This window comes from Oculina patagonica, chromosome 9 (assembly GCF_052425735.1).
Source record: "Oculina patagonica isolate OP01 chromosome 9, crgOcupat, whole genome shotgun sequence".
NCBI classification, from domain to species: Eukaryota; Metazoa; Cnidaria; class Anthozoa; order Scleractinia; family Oculinidae; genus Oculina; species Oculina patagonica.
In genome coordinates, this window is record NC_135766.1 from 10,086,299 (window position 1) to 10,110,877 (window position 24,579).

Consider the following 24,579-nt stretch of genomic DNA (forward strand, 5'->3'; position numbering starts at 1 on the left):
CTTCCTTCCACTTCGTAGTGACTCCGGGAGTGACTCTGGCTAGCGCCGTTTACGAATCGAAGTTATCAAATATTGTGGAAAAGTGGAGATATTTTTGCAGCAAGGTTAGCTTATAAACTACCAGTTGTACTTTTTCTAAGCGTAGGAATACATTTCGTTTGAGTTGAACGACTCATTGATCTGTTAACTGCAGTAAAATCACTTCCGCTTTGGAATTCAGCAGTTGTGTATTTCATATTTTGAACGAAACTATTGTCATTTTTGATCGTTTTGTCATCTGCACAGGTCCCAAGCTGTGAAATTGAAATTCAAGATGTGATTTTCTTCGATTAATTCTTATTTCAGGTAAGCACTGTACTTTGGACAGCTGTAGAAAACTTGTATGTATGTAATCGAACCAAATATAGCGAACATCATTATCGTTCGATTAGGTTCGGTAATTGAACATACACTGTAATCGCATGTAATCGAACTCACAATGAAATCGAATGTTTGATTGCACGGTCGACAATCGTACTCAATCGAACGGTCGATTACCGAACCCTGTAACTGTTTATTTGATTCTTATTTGATTTTTATGTTTAAATAGTTCAAATGATATTTGGACATTTTTCTATCTATTCCATTTGATTATGATTTCTAGCCTCCTACTTATCAAGAGATGGATTCCGAACAAAATCGAATCAGATTGAGTTCGATTGCGTTTGATTTTGTTCAAATGGTTTGATTATCAAACTCACAGCAAAATAGATGTTCAACTTTGTTCGATTACCGAACCCATTTCGTAGTTTGGTTCTCGATTGGGTTTGATTGAATTTTAAAGTTCGATTTTGTTTGATTAGGCCATCCCAATAAAATGTTTCGTTCCCCATCGCCACGTCTCTTGTGATGGTGGGTCGGTCGGTCGGGCAAAAAAAAAAAAAGAACGAACACGTCTGGGCTCATTTAAGCAGCCAGGAGATGCAGAACTGAAAGATTTTGTTTCAGTCGATCTCGCTGAGAATGTTGGAACAATCGTTAATGCCCTTGGCACGAAAAGCCTTTGAAAAACTTACCGTAGTATCGATGTTAATTAAAGACAATTAAACATCACATCATATCAATTGTTGTTAATAAAACAATATCGTGTGCTTGCAGATTAAAGTACTTGCCTCTTTGACTAGTGAATCTGGAATTTTTTTTTTTTTTTTTACATTTCGAAAAAAAATGGGTCGGTCGGGCGATGGGAAACAAAACATTTTATTGGGATGGCCTTAGATACATGGGTAATCTTGAGTTGAATTTTTCTGAAACAGTGTCCCCGTGCTCCAAAAAAAATGATTTGTTTTCTCATCTGTTTTGTGATTATATCAAGGGTTATTCAGCCTCTTGATAGTCCGTTGTCTCTTTTTGTTGCATTTCTCATGTGGATTACTGACTGTACTTGGCAGTGATGCTCTACAGTCAAGATTCAGTTCCAGTCGCATTAGGGAGCGGGGAAGGGGGTGGGGGAATTCAAAAGAATAACTGTCTTCCACTTTAAAAGCTGGGCTGCCATTTCCCTGCTTTTTCAGTAATTCCCAAGTTCAGGATTTAACAAATAATTTATATTAATTTGCTTGTACATTATTGCAAATCCAATTAACCTTTACTGTAGCGGTAGCGGAATCAAGGCCAAATGGAGTGCCAGGAAATTCGCGACCAAAGCGATAAAATTCACTAACGTGGGGATAAATTATTGGACCAACCAAACGATTCCATATTTATTACGAACGATTCCACTATTAAGGATGATTGACTGATTACACGTAAACTGTAGAACAGATAAAGTAAAAATCTAATTACAATTTAAGACTTCTGACGATTAAGGAATGCGTAACTCTACTAAGCACGTGGCAAACAGAAAACGACCAAACGAGAAAACCTTTAACGAAAACTACTACAAAGGCGAGCTGTGAGCCACGGCAGCGTAACACAATAGGAAATACGCATAAACTCAATTACCAAACGTCTATAAACTTAAAAGTAAAGAACGAAGAAACGTCTTACAAATGAAATGCCTATGAAACCACGATCCAAATTACACAATACCAGGCTATGACATAAACTATTCGAGGAAAAAAATAAACTAGCGAAATCATGAGCACATGCATAAGGAAAGAAGAACAAGACTTACATATCGGTCCCACAACGCTAATGGCTTGCTTAAACGATGGAAACTTCTCTTGAAAGTGGTTTACACAATAGCGCTCGAATGACACTATCTTCCCTAATGCATGTTTAAAGAACTTAGCTAACAATACACTCAGTAGGTAAACACGATTAAATGTCAATGTCAACAATGACGCAATCAATCGGAAATCGAAGTAGCGCAATCAGGTAATGAAATCAAAGTAATGCAATCAACAACATTAACATTTACTTTATTAAAATGTAAACATAAAAATTTGTTTTTATTTTATTAAATAGGTCCCTGAAGTTGTGGAACTCAAAATGTGACTTTTAAATGCTTCTTTTAAATTGATGGTAAGTTTGAGTAGAAAAAAAAGCAAAAAAAATGAGATCATGCAAGCACTTCAGCCACGGCCATTATACAGTGTATATTGCAGCACGATAAAGAAATAAAACAATCTGAGTTTATATCAACAATTCAAATTATATGGCCTATTAGCCTGATCAGCATGATTTGCAAAGTTTGAATTTAAACTCAGCAAGTTTTTACCAATAGACCAAAGAATATTCCTTATACTCCATTTTGTATACCAAATATTACGTCTCTTGGCACTCTTATTTGGATATACAGGAATTACCTTATTCTTACTAATTTTCGCGAGAGCTAATTTTCGTGATTTTCGCGATTTTAAAATAATCGCGAAATTAAATATGTGCGAAAAAACATTGCGCTAAATTTAAACACGCGGAAATTGATACCATATTAAATATCAAAAAAATAAGAACTTGAAGTTTTTGGAACTGCAACTATATACTGTACCTTTAAAAACACTTTTCCGTCTTGTTTTCCACAAGCACCCTTCATCTGATTACTGTTTTCTTAAGCTCATAAATAACCAAAACCCCTTTAGTACAGTAACCAAAGTTTCCGTTTGCAGGCTCCTTGTAGTTACATATTGAGCTAGACCTTTGTACATTTCCAGTACCCGTGTTTCTTAGTCTTAGTCTTTGACGACTGATCCAGAAAACACATCTAAAAAATAGCGAAATTTACACTTTTTCTCTATTTTTTCTTGCAATTGCGAAAATTAATACTTGCGAAAATTGGGCTCCTAAATTTTCGCGAAATTTAGTTTACGTGGAAATTAGTAAGAGTAAGGACTATAAAGAAAACCAGTTAATCTGAGGCGCATGTTAAAAAGAAACCATAGTGAAAACAAAATTCCCCACTTGAAATTCCCCACTTCACCACCCGCAGGAATATGAGGGGTTATCCCCGCCATAATTGTTTTTTCATTTTAAAGTAGTGTTCTTCTTTTTATTGTAGCAGCTGTCATTTCGCTTTAGTCCTTTCTCTTCCGCAAAAGGCACATTTTGTGAAATTACGCATCAAGTTCCATCAAATACGGTTATGCCGAATTTAGAATGCCCCCATTTGGAAAATTCTGGGTGCTCAATTTGCGCAGAATTCAGGAAGCCAAATTTGACAGAATTTGGTCTCTCAAATTTTGCGAAATTCAACTCACTGAGCTCTCAAACATACTTGTCAGCGGTTTTGCTTAAAAAGCAAAAGGAGCGGTCACTCAGCAAAAAACATGGCCGCCACTACGCGTACGGTAGATTGTGGTCGTTTTTTTCCGTTTTTCGGAAAATGAGGGAAAGTTTCAATTCTAATAATACTCCTTCGTGATCATCTAAGGTGTAAGGAAAACATTGGATCGCTTTTGGTTGTAAAAAATGTGAGCGAGCTTCTCACGGGTCGTCAGTTATTTTGGTTTCCCACGGATATCCAGCGAAGAAATCCAAGGTTTATAATCTGATAAAACTTCAGCATGGTGAGGACAATTTCTTCTTCTTTAAACTAAAAGCAACTTTTCTTTGCTCAGATCATTACAGCAAAGCTGGAGATATACACAAAACTCCTGAGCAAGCCGGTGGGATTCTTTGTTTACTTGTTTCTAATCACTGTCAGAAGTTGTTGATAGTATTTTACCTCAAATAATGTTCTACTGTTGATACGTTTTTACTGAAATAAATATCCCAAATCATTTACAATTTTGCAAACTCTTTATTTAGTTTTTTTTTTGTCAGGTAGATTTTTTTTTGAATTTTTATTAGAAAATTAACAAAAGGTTTTTAATGTCCAGGCATAACTAATCGATGATCAATGTCATCAATTGGTAATCAATGAGTAATCGATGGGTAATCAGTTGATTAGTCATTGATTATTGGCGATGATCAATGAGTAATCGATGACTAATCGAAGCCCAAGAGTTTTGTAGCCTATCGAGTTTTGTGGCCTATTGATTACCTATTGGTGTTATTGATTACTCATCGATACCCATCGATTACTCATCAACTATTATTCTGCACACAAAAGACACATTCCTTGCTTTCTTGTACCATTTTTTTTTTGTTTGTGTTTTTTTATCTATGTTAGTCATGTTGCTTTATAACTGGCATTCTTGTTGACAAAATTACGCCTTCACAAAAGATGAAATAACCTTCCGGCATATCAAGACGTGAAGGGCTAATCACAAATACAGATGATATTTCAATATTTCACTTTACCCAACTCTGTTCAACAGGAAAACCAATCAGTCTGAAAATGAAACTAACAAGTACACAGACAAGAATCGACAACATGGTTATAGATTTTGTTCGGTGGATGTTTGTCAGCAAAGTAAAACTGCTTCGGCTTAGGGAGACAGCCATCATAAGCAGTTACATTACGCACCGGAACAGCTGCAAGCACTTTTTACTGTTTGTCCTTTTTTCACGTGTAACTATGGTATTGTTAGATTGTTATGGCGCGTACAAGCTTGGGTATTGAATACTTTTACAAGTTCCGGTTTTCGACCATGAGATTATATCGATGAGTATTCAATGCAATCAATGACTAATCGATGCAATCGATGACTGATCGATGCAGTCGATGACCTCATTGATCATCGGCAATAATCAATGACTAATCAACTGATTACCTATCGATTACCTATTGATTACTCATTGATTTTATTGATGTCATCGATTAGTTATGCCTGGTAATGTGCAATGTTTACAAAACTTTTGTTTACTTGTTTCTAATCACTGTCAGAAGTTGTTGATAGTATTTTACCTCTACTGTTGATAAGTTTTCACTGAAATAAATATCCCAAATCAGGAATTATTTCCAATTTTGCAAACTGTTTTTATTTCTGAGTCAGGTATTTTTTGTATTTATTCCTAAGAATATAAACAAATTAAGAAATGGATTATTAACAAAGAGTTATTTTTAGGTTAAGGTTTTGGCTAAGTTAAATAAGGTTTCAATAATTATTTTCTCACAGGTGAAGAGCTATCCCAGTAAACATGGATAATTTGTGAAACAATCTACAAGGAAGCCCTCAGTTAAAAGAAAGCACAGAGAAACATCCACTCAATCAATCAATCAATCAATCAACATAAGAAAACACAATGTAAAAGCAAACAAGAAAACATAATGTTAAAGCAAAGAGAAAATCATTTTTTCCATTAACCAGGAGTATTATTGCACCTTTTATGACCTGATGGATAATCCGATTGAGCTGCAAAGAAAATAATGCATAATTGAAATGAAACCGGTTAGTGACAAGCAAAGTTAGGGTTCCACCTCAAAGCAGGGTGGTTTAATGTTCCCTCAGTGATAGCCCAGCATAAATCATTCCCCCAGAAGAGTTTAGAATTCAACTCTTTTATCCCCATAATTTAGCAACACATATATTCTCAACTTATTGGTCTCCATGCATTTGTCAATTCTAGCTGGAAAAATTTGGTTGAGGGCAAATTTTAATGACTGTTAACTTTGTTTTCATTGCCTTTTATGCATTGACTTAGTGAAATTTTGGGGCTGATTATTCTCAGACAGTAAAGGGTTATCCACTAATGGGACTTCTACATTGAAACCAAAAAATTTGTCAACCTTTTTTTTTGTCTGAAACAATATTTCTGAATGTTTTTTTTTTTAATGAAATGGGGAGCTATAAGAATCTAGTTCCTACATGCAGTATTGAAAATATTGATGTTTTGTTTAAGATGAATTATTCTTTCAATAATGACAATAAAGTAAATGGTTCTTGGAGGATGAGTGAACATTTATGTTATATGTGAGCCTGGGCCCTGTGACTTCTGCTGGTAAACAATTTCAAACATTGATAGAGCTTTGACAAGTTTTCAAAAGTTTTTATTTTCACTTTACTCTCTGAATTAAAATAAGTTATGTGGATATGCCAAGGGGAGTTTTGTGTAGATGTACTTAGAACTTTAATCATGAAGCTGGGTGGAACTCTGCTACATTACGGACAAGCATAGTCTCCATATGAAACTCAACCATCATTGAGGTAGCCAGTAGAGGAGTTTCTATTGTTGCACCCTCCTGATCCATGTCTCAGGGGTGAAATGTCTCTTGTCAAGAATTAAGTGTTTAAAAGAAACTGAGTCATTTGATGATTTCTCTCCAAAATAAACAACCAGAATAAGGCAAGGATAAAAGTTGAATACATTTGTCCCTGGACATGTAAATAATAGCAATGATTCAACTTAACTTTAATCATTTCCTCAGGTAATGTTTCAAAATAAAATTTTAGAGTTGCAAGCTTTTTTGCCAGTAAATTGCATCCTCCTCATTCTGCTGCAACTCATAAGCCTTATCATCGTGTTTGGGTGGGTACTGTTTTATTATAGCATTAGGAACTGTAAAAAGGGTTTTATAGAAACATCTGCATCAACTAATTTAACAATGATTTCAAAACTTAATAGCTGATGCAGTCATTTCACTTGTAAAAACTTTTTGGCTCTTTAATAATCGCCCTTTGCTTGTGGTATTTTCATTTCTTGAGTAGAAGATTCTCTGTGCCTTCTTTTAACTGGGGGACTCCTTTTAGGTTGTATCACAATCCATGTTTACTGGGATGGCTCTTCACCTATAAGGTAATATTGAAACCTCAATTAGCTCTATAACTTTACCACAAAAAACTCTTTGTAAGTAATCAATTTCTTAATTTGTTAATTTTCTAATAAAAATTAAAAAAAAAATCTACCTGACAAAAAAAAAAACTAAATAAAGAGTTTGCAAAATTGTAAATGATTTGTGATATTTATTTCAGTGAAAACCTATCAACAGTAGAACATTATTTGAGGTAAAATACTATCAACAACTTCTGACAGTGATTAGAAACAAGTAAACAAACAATCCCACCGGCTTGCTCAGGAGTTTTGTGCATATCTCCGGCTTTGCTGTAATGATCTGAGCAAAGAAAAGTTGCTTTTAGTTTAAAGAAGAAGAAATTGTCCTCACCCGGGTCCTCACCATGCTGAAGTTTTATCAGATTATAAACCTTGGATTTCTTCGCTGGATATCCGTGGGAAACCAAAATAACTGACGACCCGTGAGAAGCTCGCTCGCATTTTTTACAACCAAAAGCGATCCAATGTTTTCCTTACACCTTAGATGATCACGAAGGAGTATTATTAGAATTGAAACTTTCCCTCATTTTCCGAAAAACGGGAAAAACGACAATCTACCGTACGCGTAGTGGCGGCCATGTTTTTGCTGAGTGACCGCTCCTTTTGCTTTTTAAGCAAAACCGCTGACAAGTATGTTTGAGAGCTCAGTGAGTTGAATTTCGCAAAATTTGAGAGACCAAATTCCGGCAAATTTGGCTTCCTGAATTCTGCTCAAATTGAGCACCCAGAATTTTCCAAATGGGGGCATTCTAAATTCGGCATAACCGTATTTGATGGAACTTGATGCATAATTTCACAAAATGTGCCTTTTGCGGAAGAGAAAGGACTAAAGCGAAATGACAGCTACTACAATAAAAAGAAAAACACTACTTTAAAATGAAAAAACAATTATGGCGGGGATAACCCCTCATACAGGAAAGCCTTTGAGCGAGGTTAAGACAGCAAACAGATCAAGAAATCTTTGGAAAGGTTCAGTTTTATTAAAACTTTGTCTCCTTTCAGAAGGTGTCCAGGCCAAGGGCTGTCTGGATTTAGGGCGACGTACTGTATATACTAAGATTTTGTTGTTGTTGAAACCTCAATGTTTTTTTTATAAATCATCAAAGTCGAGAATAATTGCTATAATTAGAAACATGACCAAGTTAGAGAACTTACAGACAAATGGTTCAGAATTTAGTATTTGTGACATCAGTCCAGGGTATCAATCAAATTCAACCCAAACTGCATTTAAAAACTGGTTGCAAAAACATTCTTTAACTTCTGATTGCTTTAAATATTGTCATGAAACACTTTTCTTTACTAATTTGTGCTATTATATTTTTAACATAAGGTGAAGTTTTTGTGTGCCATTAGTGCTCCAGGGGTGGGCTGCCCTGATTTTATCAAATAACTCGAGAGTGGGCCACTGAAAACCAGTACTCTCTCAAAAAAATCCTGTAGTTCCCATCTGTCTCATTCTACCCAAGTCCAAATCCAAACCATGTCCAAAACTGATACCAATATCCTGGTAACAGGTGTGATGTCACTAGTCCCAGTCTCCTTTACACTTGGCCATGGGGAAGACAAACCTTACTTACACAACCCATAAGGAATCACTGTTTTGTCTAAAACCTTTTTTCTTGTTTTACGTAATATATTATAAAATAGACTTAAAACATTTTCCTGGGTCACTGCAGGCACTAATAATATAATTTATAAGCAATCATAATTTATAAACAATTATTAATTGTTTTTAAATTATTGAAGAAGAAAAATGGGGGGCATCCGCTAATCCTGAGTGTTGTAATCATCTGTGCAGGTGCCAAGTTGTTGAACATGAGGATCAGGATGTGAGTTATCAGTCTAAAGTCCTTTTAACAACAGGTACATTGTGAACATTATTTAAAAACCTACCGGTAATGATATTAAATATATTATGTGCATGTACATGTATTGTATCTAGTATATAATTTTGGCATTCTAGGGTATTATGACAATGTTTCATGGTGTTCAGGGTTTTATCTACACCCCTTTTTTCCATAAGCTCATACCCAAGCAGTGAGTCAATTGTCTGCAGTTGTGAAATCACATTATTGCTCTTAGGGCTTGAGGTGTGGGAGGGGGGAGTTGTAGAGTAATGTACATGCCAAAATTTAATATCTTTGGTCTTAGGTAAAATATAAGTAAGTCTTGGAATTTGCATATTTAAAGAGAGTTATTGTATGCTCGCTTATCAGATTGGAGAAGCAACCATTTAGCCTTGTGATTGTAATGCTGCTATATAAGTTTGTTGTGTACAATGTACAATGCATTGGCCATCTACATGTACTGGAAGCCTGAAGTTCAAGCCATATATGGTCTTGATTTAGTGTTGGGGTCTGGTACTGAGCTTCAATAGCCTCCTTTATAAATTTCTTTTTCTGAGAAGATCTTCTCAATGTGTTCCCCAGACAAAGTGATTGTTGGTCTTATGGTGTAGGTAAATTGAGTCTGATGTTGAAACATCAAAGAGACTGGGCACACATTAAACACTGAAAACACAGCCATCATTGCAAGGGAAAACAACAGTCTTTTTCTGTTGATAAGTCTGTGACCTAATAATGTACATTTTGTATTTTTAGAATCCCAAATGAGTCTAACTGCTTTCACTGATGTTAAAAATTTAAGTCAGCAAGATCCCAGGTAAGTTCTGGCCACAAGACTTATAATATAACCTCAAAACCACTATTGTCTAAACTATGCTATTGATTTCTCATAGTAACCTTTTTATGAAAAAAAAAATATAAAGATTAAAACCACATTCTTGATGTGTCTAAACATGGATCTTGAAACCCAGTCTATACGTTCCAAAGTAGAGGAATTAGAACCCATATAGCTGTACTAGGAGGATAAGAAGTGCAAAATGAATAAAAAGCAATAGGAACAAGCCAAACAGATTAGCAGAACATGCAAGAACAAATTTAGAACTTGTTATAATAATCTGCTGTCTTTTTTAAGCATTACAATATTAATTATGTTGAACTTATAACTACTCCGTGTAAAAAACTGAGTTTGACGTTAAGGCCGTATACAGAGTTGTGAATTTAAGGTGATGAATAAATTATTTCTCATTTATTCACATTAATGTCGCCAGATGCAGAATGGAACAGTGAAGAGCTGATATTTTGGCTTCTTGGAAACAGTGGTAGGGTAACTGTAAGGAACAACTTTTTTTATGTAGAATGAGATGTGATAATGAACATACATATAGTTCTATTTTTTGTTAAGTACTCAATGCAGAACTTATGTCACTTTCTGTTATCAGAGGAATGCTAAAAAATAATGTGAAAAAAAAGAAGATCCCCGAGCACAGGTGCAAATACTCCATGCGGAGCTATATTCTTTAAATAAACAACGTTATCATGAATTAATACTGAAATTTATAAAAACTTACTGTGTTCTCAAGTTTACATGACAGCCTTAAATAATCAAGCTTTTATTATTGATTATTAAGAGGGCGTCTTTCTTAGAAACACCCAAAAATTTGGCGTAAAAAATAATTTTGCCTGAAACTCTGTCAACTGAAAGACTTTACTGAGGTAAGAACTAAAACAGATTTGGTTTGATTTGAAATGATATTCTGGCCGCGTTAGGAGCCATAAAATATTTTCCCTTGTCAGCCCCCGTCACAAAGTCTCGAAAATTGAAAAATAGGCACTTTTCGTAATACTGTAAAATATTTATTTCGCATCATCTAGCCGCAAATTTTATATCAACTTGCTCATAAACCTTTCTAGTTTTCCAAGAAAGTCACAATTTGCCTCTCAATTCTCCTGAAAAGGCAAAATGGAGCGTAATATGACCACTACTAACCACCTTCGAGCGAAGGCTGTAAATTGGCTTCAATTTAGAGGCTATTTTTTAAATTTTGGGACCAACCTAATACTTCTAGCCTATACAGCCGACTAGAGTAGTCGTTTATCTGCAAATATGTGCAAAATCCCATGTACGTTTTCAATATTTCAAAAGTTGTGACCGTTTTTATCAGCACATGTACCAGCATTTTCGATTTTTTCGCCTACATTGAAATCGAACTCTCTTGAGCAGATTTTGACACACATGCAGCCTACCTGCTTCTCATCTCGGTTTACGTCCAACGTTAGACGGTTAACAATCCCCAGAATGCTAAATCCCATAATAACTCCAGCAAATTGGTAGGTATTGCCTTCAAAACTTGAGCACCACGGCATCTATCGAGTCCCTTGTTGGCGAGCGAAAGCCTGAATCCAAGGCTACATTTCGCACTAAATAGCCCATTGAACACCATTTCAGAGCCGTTTTTCTTCAAGAATCAGTCAAAAGACATTCCGAGACTGGTATTCAGAGAACATAGCCGCGATTTGAGGTCTGAATTCCGAAGAAACATCACCATTTACAGCGTACATCTCGACAATATCGATACTGTGTGATGCTGCTTCCGCAGAGGTCCGCATAAATGGGGAGACCGCTGATCGCTTGTGCCAACAAGGCAATGTCACTATATTTTTTTAAATTAAAATTTGGAAAGCATGCGCAATTTCGAGTTTTAAAGAAATCAGTCCTATAAATAAATATATTTTAAAAGCGAAGCCTCGAGCCAAATGGCCCATACTGTCACAGCTTATCCCGGTTTCGATAGCATTAAGCGGCTAAGAATATTTCTACTCCCTTCTAGATGGAATGCTAGTCCATCGCAGTCCCCCCCCCCCCCCCGCATAATTTCGCCGGTAACCATTTATACACCCTAAACCCTAACCCTAACCCTACAGCAACCCTGGCCAGGGATAGAACCGCGGACAGTTCGATCTGGAGTCCGGCAGACTGTAAGATATAGCATTTTGAATTTCGGAGTTCACTCCACACAAGACCTAAGATGGCCGAAAGAAGGCTGTCACATTTTCTTAAAAAAAAATCCTCATCTAACCATTTTTAATACTCTGGACACTTGAGCGTTGAGGTTTTGCGGGAAGTGTTTATTTGAATGTTTACTTTTTCGTGAGGGTGATCGGATTTGTAGCAGAATTTAATGCCAGATCACATGTCTGTGCTCTTCAAATTTGCGTGAAACAATTTGACGGATAACTAGAGTACAGAATAATGTACAGATCTATGACAAGTAACGGTAGTTTATATAGCAGTTTTCTACAACCTGTAATATTCTTTTTTTACTCAATAGTTTTGGTTTTATTTTTGGCGGCGTGACAGTGAAAACCACTTATAGGATGTGGTGTTACAGGTATTCTTAGCCTGCCTGCCTTTTGATGAGAGGGATGAGAGGACTTAACGTAATAAAAGCACAGCTATGTCAAGGCATGGAGCCAAGACTACTCAACGACTGTCTGTTACTCTTACGGGATGTTTAATATGGTTTAGTCAGAAACACATTCACATTCACGAATCATATCCGTCCCCTTGTCTATCAGAAGTTGCTTTTTTTCTTTTGATTTTACAGGAATCTCAAAGTGGCTACCGATGGCTTTCAGCATGACCACATCGAATTTTTGAAGCGTGTTGCTGTGGTAACGCTCATAGAAGTCATACGTGTCGTAGCAGATGGGATGCGAGACGTTAATTTCTCTATTATCCTCGTCTACCAGAACTTGTCTGTCGGAATTTTCCTGGAGGCATTGTACATCGTCCTCGTCATCGGGCGACATTCCGACCACACCCTGATCCTTGCGACGCTTTGCTGCTAGTCGGGAGAAAAACCTCTGGATTTGGCTCTTCGTCAGCCACTCTGTTCTTGTAAACATACGTTCATTGCCTTCATTTTTGGCATTTCGCATGTCTACTGCAAGTTGGGAGGGGGGTGGGGCGGTGAGACATTTGCCCAAAAAATTCTCGCAAGTTGCATGCCCAAATTTTTACGAAACAGTCGAGAAGAAACGAGGGTAATACGATGCACTAACATAGGCTTTCAAATGAAGTGAAAAATTCTTATATAAGAATCTATCATATGAGCTCATACAGCACGTTAAAAGAAATAGCTGTCTCTACCATTTCGACGGCCGAAGATATCAACAATACAATCCATGTCTTTGTTGACTTCAGAGTTGGAACACGCCCATTAAATGCTAATAAGTGCGATGGCAAGTAATAATTTAGGCCAAGTAAAAAAACAAATGTTTCTCGTCCCTATTTCTATAAAAAAAAAAAAAAGAGAGCGGCCGGGAGCATTTTTTTTATCATGTTTAATTATTTATTATTTTGTTGCATTCCATACCTGTGTTGTTCGAATATGTGAATATTGATGTATTAGTAGTAAACTTGATTTAAGTGTCAATCGTTCTAGCGCTTTAAACACCTATTGGTGACACTAATGTTTTTTCCTCCATCGTCAAATTTTCCAGGCCAGAAGCGAACTTCCAAAATAAATCCTGCAAGGTAATTGACCTATCCAGTACAAACCTAGCGTAACAAGGATTTAAAGTTTTGGGCCTTAGTTTGTATTAAACGCAGACAAAAGCCATGTCTTACTCCGTACAAAGTGAAAGTAAACATAAAAAAAGAGAGGCGACCCCAAAAAATGAAGCGGGCGGGGACGAGAAACACTTGTTTTTTTTTTTTTTTTTGTTTTGTTTTTTTGTTTCAATTGGCCATTACTGACACGTTGTCGCCCCATCAGATGCTGCGGAGGTAAGTTTTCAATCTGCGCAACGCACTGAATGATCGTTCTGCAGAACACGATGTAGCAGGTATCAATCACGGATATGAACAACGTAAGGAAACTCTGAAAACTTATCAAATAGATCATTCTCTTGCATTTCTGAAACCGGCAGACATGTAGCCTAATCCGCGCACACGACGAAAACTCGCGCACATTTTCTGCTCGGCTTCCAGAATGTCTCCGTCGGTTTTATAAAATTTAGTAACGAAGCTTTCTATATCAGGTGTTTAACTGTGACAAATATTTGCAGTACAGTGCCCAACAGTAAAAAAATTAAGTAAAATAGAAAATATCCATCTCTTCGAAAAAAAAACTTCTTTGAAAACTGGCTTTGCCCAAATTTCTCTTGCTGCCCAAAAATCTGAGTTGCCCAAAATTTGAGGGGGCTGCAGCCCCCCCCCCCCCCCTGCTCCCCCGGCCTGTACGCCTATGGGGAAGGGTCCGCCTTTCGCCCAGTTCTTTCTCCTAGTGTAAACCGTGCCGTAAGGTATTCTCTAACCTTCTGCGAAATTCTAACGTTGCTCCTCGGTTTGCTTAGGGCCCATCCTGTTTGTATAGGATTGATTTCTTTAAAACTCGAAATTGCGCATGCTTTCCAAATTTTGATTTAAATAGTGACATTGCCTTGACACAAGCGATCAGCGGTCTCCCCATTTATGCGGACCTCTGCGGAAGCAGCATCACACAGTATCGATATTGTCGATCGCGAGATGTACGCTGTAAATGGTGATGTTTCTTCGGAATTCAGACCTCAAATCGCGGCTATGTTCTCTGATTACCAGTCTCGGAGTGTCTTTTGTCTGATTCTTGAAGAAAAACGGCTCTGAAACGGTGTTAAATGTGCTATTCAGTGCGAAATGTAGCCTTGGATTCAGGCTTTCGCTCGCTAACAAGGGACTCGATAGATGCCGTGGTGCTTAAGTTTTGAAGGCAATACCTACCAATTTGCTGGAGTTATTATGGGATTTAGCAATTTTGGGATTGTTAACCATCTAACGTTGGACATAAACCGAGATGAGAAGCAGGTAGGCTGCATGTGTGTCAAAATCTGCTCGAGAGAGTTCGATTTCAATATAGGCGAAAAAATCGAAAATGCTGGTACATGTGCTGATAAAAACGGTCACAACTTTTGAAATATTGAAAACGTACATGGGATTTTGCACATATTTGCAGATAAACGACTACTCTAGTCGGCTGTATAGGCTAGAAGTATTATGTTGGTCCCAAAATTTAAAAAATAGCCTCTAAATCGAAGCCAATTTACAGCCTTCGCTCGAAGGTGATTAGTAGTGGTCATATTACGCTCCATTTTGCCTTTTCAAGAGAATTGAGAGGCAAATTGTGACTTTCTTGGAATACTAGAAAGGTTTATGAGCAAGTTGATATAAAATTTGCGGCTAGATGATGCGAAATAAATATTTTACAGTGTTACGACAAGTGCCTATTTTTCAATTTTCGAGACTTTGTGACGGGGGCTGACAAGGGAAAATATTTTATGGCTCCTAACGCGGCCAGAATATCATTTCAAATCAAACCAAATCTGTTTTTGTTCTAACCTCGGTTAAGTCTTTCAGTTGACAGAGTTTCTGGCAAAATTTATTCTTACGCCAAATTGAGTGGGTGTTTCTAAGAAAGACGCCCTCTTAAGGATGTACTCTGGGTCTGTCTTGGTTAAATGCAATTATTGTTTGTGAAAAACACAGTTAAGTTCTTAGTAGAAGCCACCTGACTTTTTTAGTGCTAAGCAGGATCATCCATCAAAAGTACAACTATCTCAACTCGGTTATGTTCAACAATGGATGTAAATGGAAACAAAATATCATTTTTCTCTACACTTAGGCACAGTTGGGGGTGTAAACCTTTCCACATTGGATAAAGATGGCAGCTGCTGCACCTTCACCTCTGGCCAGCTCTGTGGAGAAAACAAATGGAGCCAAGCTCAGCAGACTTCTTATTGATGGTGGAACAACGGTTCTAAGGAATGTTTTTGATAGTTATCATCCTCCTGCAACCCTCGCTGCTGATCTCAGTGCTAACCATCTGACCCTCAACAATCTTTACAAGAAAAAGGTTTTACATAAACCTCAATGGGATCTACTGTTCCCACCTGGTGGAGCCACACCAGACTCCAAAACATTTGACATTACCCTTCTGTTTCTTCTTCTGACCAACATTTGTGGACTTTCCCCTCCCCTCTCAGGTTGGCATAAACCACCACCCTCAAGTGACACCTCACTTGAGGCTAACCTTGCTCGCGTTAAGTTGTATCGTAATGAGTTGTATGGTCACGTGACATCAACCGGCGTTCAAACAGCTGTGTTTAATGCCAAATGGCAGGAAATAAGTGCTGTTCTTGTTGCTCTTGGGTTGAATCCAGCAGAGGTGGTCAGTTTAAAGTCGGCGCCTTGTGGTGAAGATTATATCGGTACTGTCATGGAATGGGCCAAAAATGACGAGGAGATTAAGTCACAACTGAGAGAAGTACTAGAAACCCAACAACAAGCACGTCAGATGCAAGAGGAAGACCAGAAGACTCTCCAAGATACACACAAGGCAGTTGAAGGTGTTCGACAGATCCACCAAGATACACACCAAGTGGTTGAGGAAGTTCTGAAAACCCAACAAGTAGTATGTCAGACCCAACAAGAAGATTCAAGAACTCTTCAGGATACACAAAAGGCAGTTGAAGATGTGCGGCAGATCCAGCAAGATACACATCAGGTGGTTGAAGAAGTTCTGAAGACCCAACAAGAAGTATATCAGACTCAACAGGGATTACGTCAGACCCAACATGAAGTGCATCAGACCCAACAAGAAGCCCATGGAGCAATTCAGGAAGTAGTAAAAACACAAAAAGAAAATCGAGAAACATTACAGCAAGTCAAGAAGTCAGTTGAAAACATGACAGAAAGAAGAAACATGGACAAAGAAGATGAAATTCTCAGTAAACTAGCGAAAATAAACAGCCGAAAGGTCGTTGAATATCACGCAGAAAGATATCAAGAGGGAACACGTGCATCAGTTTTTGAAAGAGTTGAAAAATGGTTAGATGACAGTAGCTCCTCAAACCGAGTGATGGTGATTAGCGGAAATGCGGGAATGGGCAAATCTGTGATCTCAGCTATTGTTTGCAAAATAATGCAAGAAGCTGGCAGATTGTCAGGGACCCACTTCTGTCAGCATGACAAAGAGCGCTACAGAAATCCCAAGATCATGCTTCAGTCGTTAGCTTGTCAGCTGTCAGATTCTTTGCCAGAATACAAGAACGCCCTTTTAAAAACTCTCTCCAGGAACCTGGGTGTAGAACTCAACAACATGGAAGTCAAGGATCTCTTTGAAGTACTGTTTGAGGAACCTCTAAGCGAGTTAAAAGGCCCTGGCAGGAACATCCTCATGGTAGTAGATGGACTTGATGAAAGTCAATATCAAGGACGAAATGAGCTGCTTGATGTTATTGCTTGTCATTTCACAAAGCTTCCCCGTTGGATTCGATTTCTCGTAACAACACGACCAGAAATAAACATCGCAGACAGTCTTAAAAGTTTCAACCCTTTGCAGCTGGAGCCAAACAATGAAGAGAACCAAAGAGACATAAGGCTGTTATTTGAAGAGCGGCTAAGTGATGTAATTCAACAAGGTCACCGAGAAGTCATCATAAATGAACTTGTTAAAAAGTCTGAAGGACTCATTTTGTATGCTTATTTGCTTGTACTTTTCATCAAAGAAAATGTTTCAAATCTCACCCTTGAACAGCTGGACAGCACTTTGCCGTCAGGTATTTCATCTATTTACCGAACATACTTTCAACGCCTAGAGACAGAACTGTGCAAAGAGCTGAAGATCAAAGAAGAACAGTTTTTGACTTTTCTGAGTGCTCTCACAACTGCAAGAGAACCACTACCTCTGGATTTTGTTGCTAAAATGATGCTTTCGGGTTCAAGTTCTTTGGGTAATCGGCGGAAAGTCAATAAGGTGATTGCTTGTATTTCAGCACTGCTACCTGTACAAGGTGACTGTATTCACTTCTTTCACAAATCATTGAAGGACTGGCTGACTGACATTTCTCTGTATGAGCAGCACGACTTCACTGTAGATGAGCAGGACGGTCATCGAATCCTTTCCAAACTTTGCACTGAGCAGCTTGAAGATATTAAGCAAAAAGGTGTTGGTTGTGTGCAGCTCAGTGATACTGCTAACTATGCACTGAAACATGGTTTTAAACACCTGCTACAGCTGAATAGAGCTGAATCGTGCGACTTGGTTATAAAGAAGTATGTGGTAGACTTGGAGCTTGTGTATGCAAAGCTGTGTGTAAGCAGTGCAACTCCGGCCGACGACTTCTTGTGGATTGAGCAGCAGAAAATCGCTAAACAACTGTCTGAAGATAGTAAACGAATGCTGAACGACCTCACATTCTTCTTACGAAGGTATATGCACGATAATGCATTTTCTAATCGTCCTCAGGTATTTTTGCAGACCGTGGTGAATGAGGGAGGATCGTTACTGTCTTCTGTGGCATCGAACCTCATTACGGACAAATATCCTGAAATACCATACATGGAATTTGTGCACAAGGAAACGCAGCAGGGAACTGTTTTTGCCCGTTTTCAATGCTCATCTGAAGTGGCTTGTTTTGACGTTTCTCCGCAGCGTGACTTCATGGTTTGTGAATGTATAGACGGAACTATTCAGCTGTGGTCACTCCATACTGGCAAGCTACTATGGGGACGCCCTGTTATAGTAAAGAAACGTACCATTTCTTGGCGTGATGCATTTAGAATGTCACAGCCATTAACCTGCTCATCTGTCTATTCATTTTACCGCTCAGTCGTTTTTCATCCTACTGCAGACGTTGTCTTACCAGGAGTCTTAAGCCATGCCTATACCCTTGAAGGAGATCAGAAACCACTTTTTCCCGAAAGTAAATGTAGATTCACAGTTTGCTCAATTTCAGGAGACTTGACCACGATGCTAACTGACTGCCCTGACGATGCTAAATGCATTATTATGTGGAGTCTAAAGAATGGTTCAGAGATTACACGTACTACAAGAAATGAAGATGTTTTGTCGTTTGCGTGGTCTCGAGATGGAAAACTCCTGGCAATTTCTCATTCCACGGGTTCTATTTCTATCGTTGATGCAATGGATGGTTTTAGAACACTGGCAGAAATGGTCATCCCATGGCAAGACGTGTGTGGAATGATTAAGTTCTCACCTGACTGTCGTTTCATTTTTTGCTTATGTTTTCGACGTTGGTTAGGTTATAACATTTATCGTCTGGATCTCAAAATGGCGGAACCTACCAGCTGTACGTTACATGATTGTAAAACCTCTGTGCCCTGGGACTTTGAATCACAAAGCGAGACTGGATTTTTGTTAGGAGATCCTATATCGTCCTATGTTACGGTATTTGAGTTTGTGTTAAATGAGCAAACTGTACTGAGGAGTAGTCCTCGCGTTCGGTGCATAGACATGATGAATATAAACAAGCTGCGTAAAACTGACGAAGAAGCTAAAGGTACGCTTATTACAATCAGAGACATTGTATTTTCTTTGAGTGGCGAGACTGTTTATGTTGTCAGTGATACAGCCGAACCAAAAGCAAGCGCTTGGGATGTTTCAAGTATGAAGCTCTTAGGACAGAGAAGCATCCAAACAGTCTACCGAAATCATCTTGTAGCTGTAAAGGAAGGTGTTTTATTGACAACAGCAAGTGGTACTCTTGAGCTGTGGAGTTATGAGTTGTCTAAGTGCGTCCGAAGTTGGACCAATATAAACGGAATCAAAGGGATAATCCCCATACCTGTATCAGAAGGACGAGTGGCGTGTGAGGCAGAGAACAAAGTGATCATCTTGGATACTACTAGCGGAGAGATTGTGTCGACATTCCCAATTAGTTACTATGGCCGGTTGATGGCATGTAACAGTAAATGTCAGCTGTTAACCTACAGCTCCGAAACACTTCAGTTGGCGGATGGCGAAACTATGCTTTGGGAAATAGTGTGGGATTATGAGGAAACCGAACTTAAGGTGTTTTCTCTTTCCGAGCAGTTTGCTGTAATTTCATTCTTAACACGTCGGTCTAAGCACCGAAAAGTGTACGTCCTTGATGCAATTTCAGGGGATAAACTACACATTTTATGTAAATGCAAGTGGTTATTTGATTGTAGATTTGTCAGTGACGAGGAATGTGTTATCAGCTCCGACGCTGTCTCAGGAGGTTATTGTCTTCAGCTCTTTAACGCCAGGTCTGGTGACCTGCTGAATGTAATCGATCTGGATAGCAGAGCGAATTGTTTAGCAGTCTGTCCTTGTAAACGTCTCCTCGCTATTGGTATTGGCCTAAGTGACTCTAAACACGGATTCAAACTTATCCAGGTTCATTTGCCGCAAGACAAAGACGGAAGGAAGAGCAAGAGGTAATTTATTTAGCAGCAAACTTGAAATTTGATAGTTATTTTCTAAATTTGAACCTGAAGTTAAACGTTATAATGTTCTTAAAATGTTATTCAGAGTAGCAGTTCTTTGGAGAAATGCGAATGTTGACAACATTTTAGAAGGGGCCTTTTATTTCAATCTCGGACGTCTGAAACGTAAAAAGATCGCTGGAACTTTTGAAATAATTTTTAAATTTATCCGGTCAAGTGCACGATCTTTAGGCAAAATATGAACGAAAATTAGTCTTGAAGAATTTATTTTGCAATCCAGAATCAACGAATTATCATTTTGTACAATATATTGTTAGCGTTAGTTAAATGCTCTTTTCAGGCCTAATTGTAAGGTGGCCGCCACTTTTTAATTTGTTTGTAGACTTCAATTTTTACTGGTTATTTGTCTTTGAATTTGAGAACATTGGTCCTCCGTGTTATAAAACTGATAAGTTTTGCATGTTAACTGTTAAGCAAATTAGCGGACCCGCGCAATCAAATTCAGTATACGCGAACGAGCACTATAATCCATTATAGTTCACCACTAAATTTTCTCCGATTCTGATTGGTTTAAATTGAACACTTGACGCGATAGTGCCCGTCCGCCGGAGGGCACTATCAGCCCATAGTGCCCGCCGAAGAAAAATGCCCGGATCGATAGTGCCCGCCCGTGACTTTTTTTTGTAAACCAGCGTGCCTGCAGACAAAAAACCTAACCAGATTCACTGCATTTAGTGGGTTTCTTGTTTGGTTTTGTTTCGTTTGTTAAATTTCGGCTTTCAATTGAATTTTTTATCCTGAAAAGTAAAAATAATTCACGATGTTCGTTTTTGTTTGTGCGCGCGGAAGAAAATTTAGTGGTGAACAATAAAGACAATAGAGTGTTTCTGTCAAGGAACTATCGGTCTGATAGTTCCTCGACAGAAACACTCTATTGTTAAAATAGTGCACGCGAATAGCGTGAACAAATCGATTCGCCACAAACATTTCCCTAAGCTTCTCGCGCGAGCTTTTGGCGGGTTTTAGATCTATATTTCCACCGGCAATGGTTCATGCTTTTAGCTGTGAACTATCGAGTTTTATATAATAACCTGAATTCTACGCGCATTTTGATTGGTTCTTACTTATGATCTATCAGAGTACAGACACATGGATGACGTCACGCGGTGGTGTGACTCGCGCGCGTGATAAGAGTTCATAGTCCAAATCAGAGTTGTCGGCAAAGTTTTTCAAACTTGCGGGGCCACAACAAAGCAAAAAAGTTCAGCTTAATTACAAATCTTCAGTGAGAAACAATACGCCAAGCATCGTTCACCTTTCGAAGCATTTAACTGGGCGAAACAAGCTTGAAGAAGACAGTGAATTATTCGAGAAATTATCCGAAATCTCTATGAAAGTTTGACCGATGTTGTACAGTTGGACGACGCCACGGAAAACAAACGAATTGCGGTTGAACGCTTCGGTTAATGCTTACAGATTTGAACAACTTTCCAAATCGGAATAAAGGTTAGTTTTTTCATTGACTTTCAATTGACCATTTTTCTGTTTATTCCAAATTGTGGACAATGCTTCGTGTTAACGAAAACTTAATAGTGAAATCAAAACAACTTAGCTCATCGGTACGGCAGCATTGCTCACACAGAAGTGTGCTGAAGTCTTGTGTTATTATATAAAACAAATAGATTTCATTTTGCCGTGCGTCTGTTCAGTAATAGATCACAGAAGACATCAAAATGTGGTATGAACATCAGTGACCCACTCGGCTAGCGCCTCGTGGGCCACTTCTCTGTTCATACCACATTTTGACGTCATCTGTGATCTATTACTGAACAGACGCACGGCAAAATGAAATCTATTTGTTAAATGGTGCACGCGAGAAGTTTGGAGAGCACGAAAACGCACGAGTTAATAACCTTTTGATTGTTTGTTTGTTTTACAGGACTCTTAATACCGGAGACCACAAGAAAGTACAAGTTGAAAATGAAGAGGTGAGTCATTCCCAAACAAAGTTTCGTTGTCATCCGGATACCGGTGAATTAAAAGGCCCGTTAGGCCGCCACATATCACACTACAGCGCAATTGCGAATTCAAGGGTGAAATTGGTGACAGCTATTAGCTTTTTTTAAAGATAGTTTTACATTTTAAAAGGTGTAGACTATCCACCCCAGATACATCAGTCCTCGCTGGATCTTCATTCATTCAACAAAAGTTGTGTTATACTTTAGTCTGACTTAAAGAACATGATCTACGTCAAATACGATACTCATGAGTAAGGTCATTTTTTTTTTTTTTTTTGGGGGGGGGGGGTAGGGGGTTAATCATTGTCTAGTTTTTATGTATCCCCCCGTGAAAAGAACGATAGAGTTTATTTATTAAACACAAGAGAGCGCGTTTCATCACATTTCCAAACACTAAGAAGAGAGTTGGAAATGCGACGCGCAGTAGAGGATTTTTGACGAACTTCCACTGTGTATTATTTTTTAGGTGTGTTCCTGTCTAGTTGATGATGATGACGACGACGATTATGATTATTATGATTATGATCATTGGCTATTATGATGATTTGACTAATTGTCAGCCTGTGGGAAATGCGGTGTGCGGTTAGTGCGTGTAACAAGTGTGTAGCACGCGCGAACCTCGCGCTTCTCGTTCGACTAAGATGCACGTTAGGATTGTACCGCTTTTGGAAGCCCAGCAAACCGTGCGATGTCCTGGAAGATGACTGGCCATGTTATTGTACAGGAGAAATATCCCAAGGGTATTTTTTTTTTTCAATTAACCATGTATAAAGGAATTTATACTACATTGATTTTCATTCTTTACTATGTAAGATGCTGGTCTTTTGCAACAATTACATGTAAGACCAGGCTTAAAGCAAGATTTTAAGTTCAACAGAAGAGACTCAATTTTGCCGTACGTCTCTTCAGCTATTGATGCACATATGATGTGAAAACATAGCAAAATGACGTGAAACTTACAAAACATCATCGTGATCTTCACTTGTCAAGTCCTGTCCAGACTATTCCTATTTGACGTCCCGTTTTCTCTTGAATCTTAATCTGTCTAGTGACTGAACAGACTAACGACGAAATGAAATTTATTTGTGGTGTGCAATAACAAATAATTTTAGGAACTCTGTTTTCACAAAGCAACAAACATTTCGTTTAAAGAGTGACGTTTTTTTAACAAATTTGTCGAGGAATAAAGCACGACACAGTTAACTTTAGAATTAGTTCAACTACTCTAAAAAAAGTTAGGTGTACAGTTTGCTGAATTTACTTTCCTAAATCCCGCGTGAAAATTTATTCAAAAAGGTCATTGTTTGAAGTCGTTCTACAAAGATCGATTTCCGCGCCGATTCATGGGTTTTCCCAGCAAACCATGCCAATTAGTTTACGTTAATTAAAATTGTTAATTTTCGGGCCCATATTTTTTTTTTTTTCAGCGACAATTATCGTTTAGTTAAATAAGACTAGGGTCCGGGGACAATTTGTAAATATCCAGTAAAAGTTTAATTGGAACAACATCATACGCTAAGGCAAAGACTTGTTTTACTTTGTATAGTGGTTTAGTTTTATGGCCAGGAAATTGCTTAAATGAATAGTCAGATTTTCTAAATAGGTTAGAGTGAAGAGCCGTTTTTTTGTAAAACAATAATTCAATTTTTTCAATATGGCATAGTATCTTGTTAGTTTCATAGCTAGAATCGTGTTATTAATTATACTTTTCACTATTATAGTGCACGTAATTCAGTCACATAGACTGCCAAGATTTGTTTTATGAAGAAAAGATTGCTCTCTATTTCGTAAAAGTAAAATTTTTTAGTCTGCAAAGCTAAGCATGTTTTTTTTAGCATTCAAACGTTTCCAAAGGGAACCATAACAACGTAACCGTTAGTAACATTTGATAAGTTATATGAGCAATATTGAGTAATGTAAGTAAGAATTTTAAAATAATACTTATTGGAAGTAAGTTTTCTGTGAAGAAAAAAAAAAACTGAAAAGGACAACGTTCAGATAAGTGATCTGTACCGACTTTTTTAGTATACATGAAGTCTTTTTTTTCTGTAGTAAGTTGTATTGTAAAATAAGCGACTTTCTTGCTGATGAAGCGAGTCTGTATTTTAGGTTTATTGTACAAGTGATGACAACACTTTAAAACTAAGGTAGACGTTTGCAGCCATTAAAGTTAAATAAAATTTATCTTAATCTGGTCACCGTTGATCAAACTTACCTGTTGACTGTTATACAGTCAACTCTCCGAGCGGACAACACTGTTATTCGGAATCCTTTCACTAAAGGCGGAGAGTATGGCTTTCACGCCATGTTTCTCTGTGACTTAACTCTCCATAAG

At 37.9% G+C, this 24,579-nt stretch overlaps 1 protein-coding gene across 2 annotated transcripts; it reads left to right on the forward strand.

Annotated features, from left to right (window-relative positions):
- Positions 1 to 24,440, forward strand: LOC144665653 (uncharacterized). Of its 2 annotated transcripts, XM_078526921.1 has the most exons (9): positions 1 to 104; positions 286 to 345; positions 2,449 to 2,505; positions 8,933 to 8,997; positions 9,735 to 9,795; positions 10,247 to 10,297; positions 15,638 to 20,217; positions 22,166 to 22,214; positions 22,711 to 24,440. In XM_078526921.1, the coding sequence occupies exons 7-9, from the start codon at positions 15,677 to 15,679 to the stop codon at positions 22,783 to 22,785; spliced, it is 4,665 nt and encodes a 1,554-aa protein (XP_078383047.1). In that variant the 5' UTR covers positions 1 to 104; positions 286 to 345; positions 2,449 to 2,505; positions 8,933 to 8,997; positions 9,735 to 9,795; positions 10,247 to 10,297; positions 15,638 to 15,676; the 3' UTR covers positions 22,786 to 24,440. The 2 variants fall into 2 exon arrangements, 1 of the variants encoding a protein (XP_078383047.1); XR_013572994.1 differs by lacking the exons at positions 1 to 104; positions 286 to 345; positions 2,449 to 2,505 and having other exon boundaries at positions 8,659 to 8,997; positions 22,711 to 23,083; positions 23,114 to 24,440.
- Positions 24,441 to 24,579: the final 139 nt, after the last annotated feature.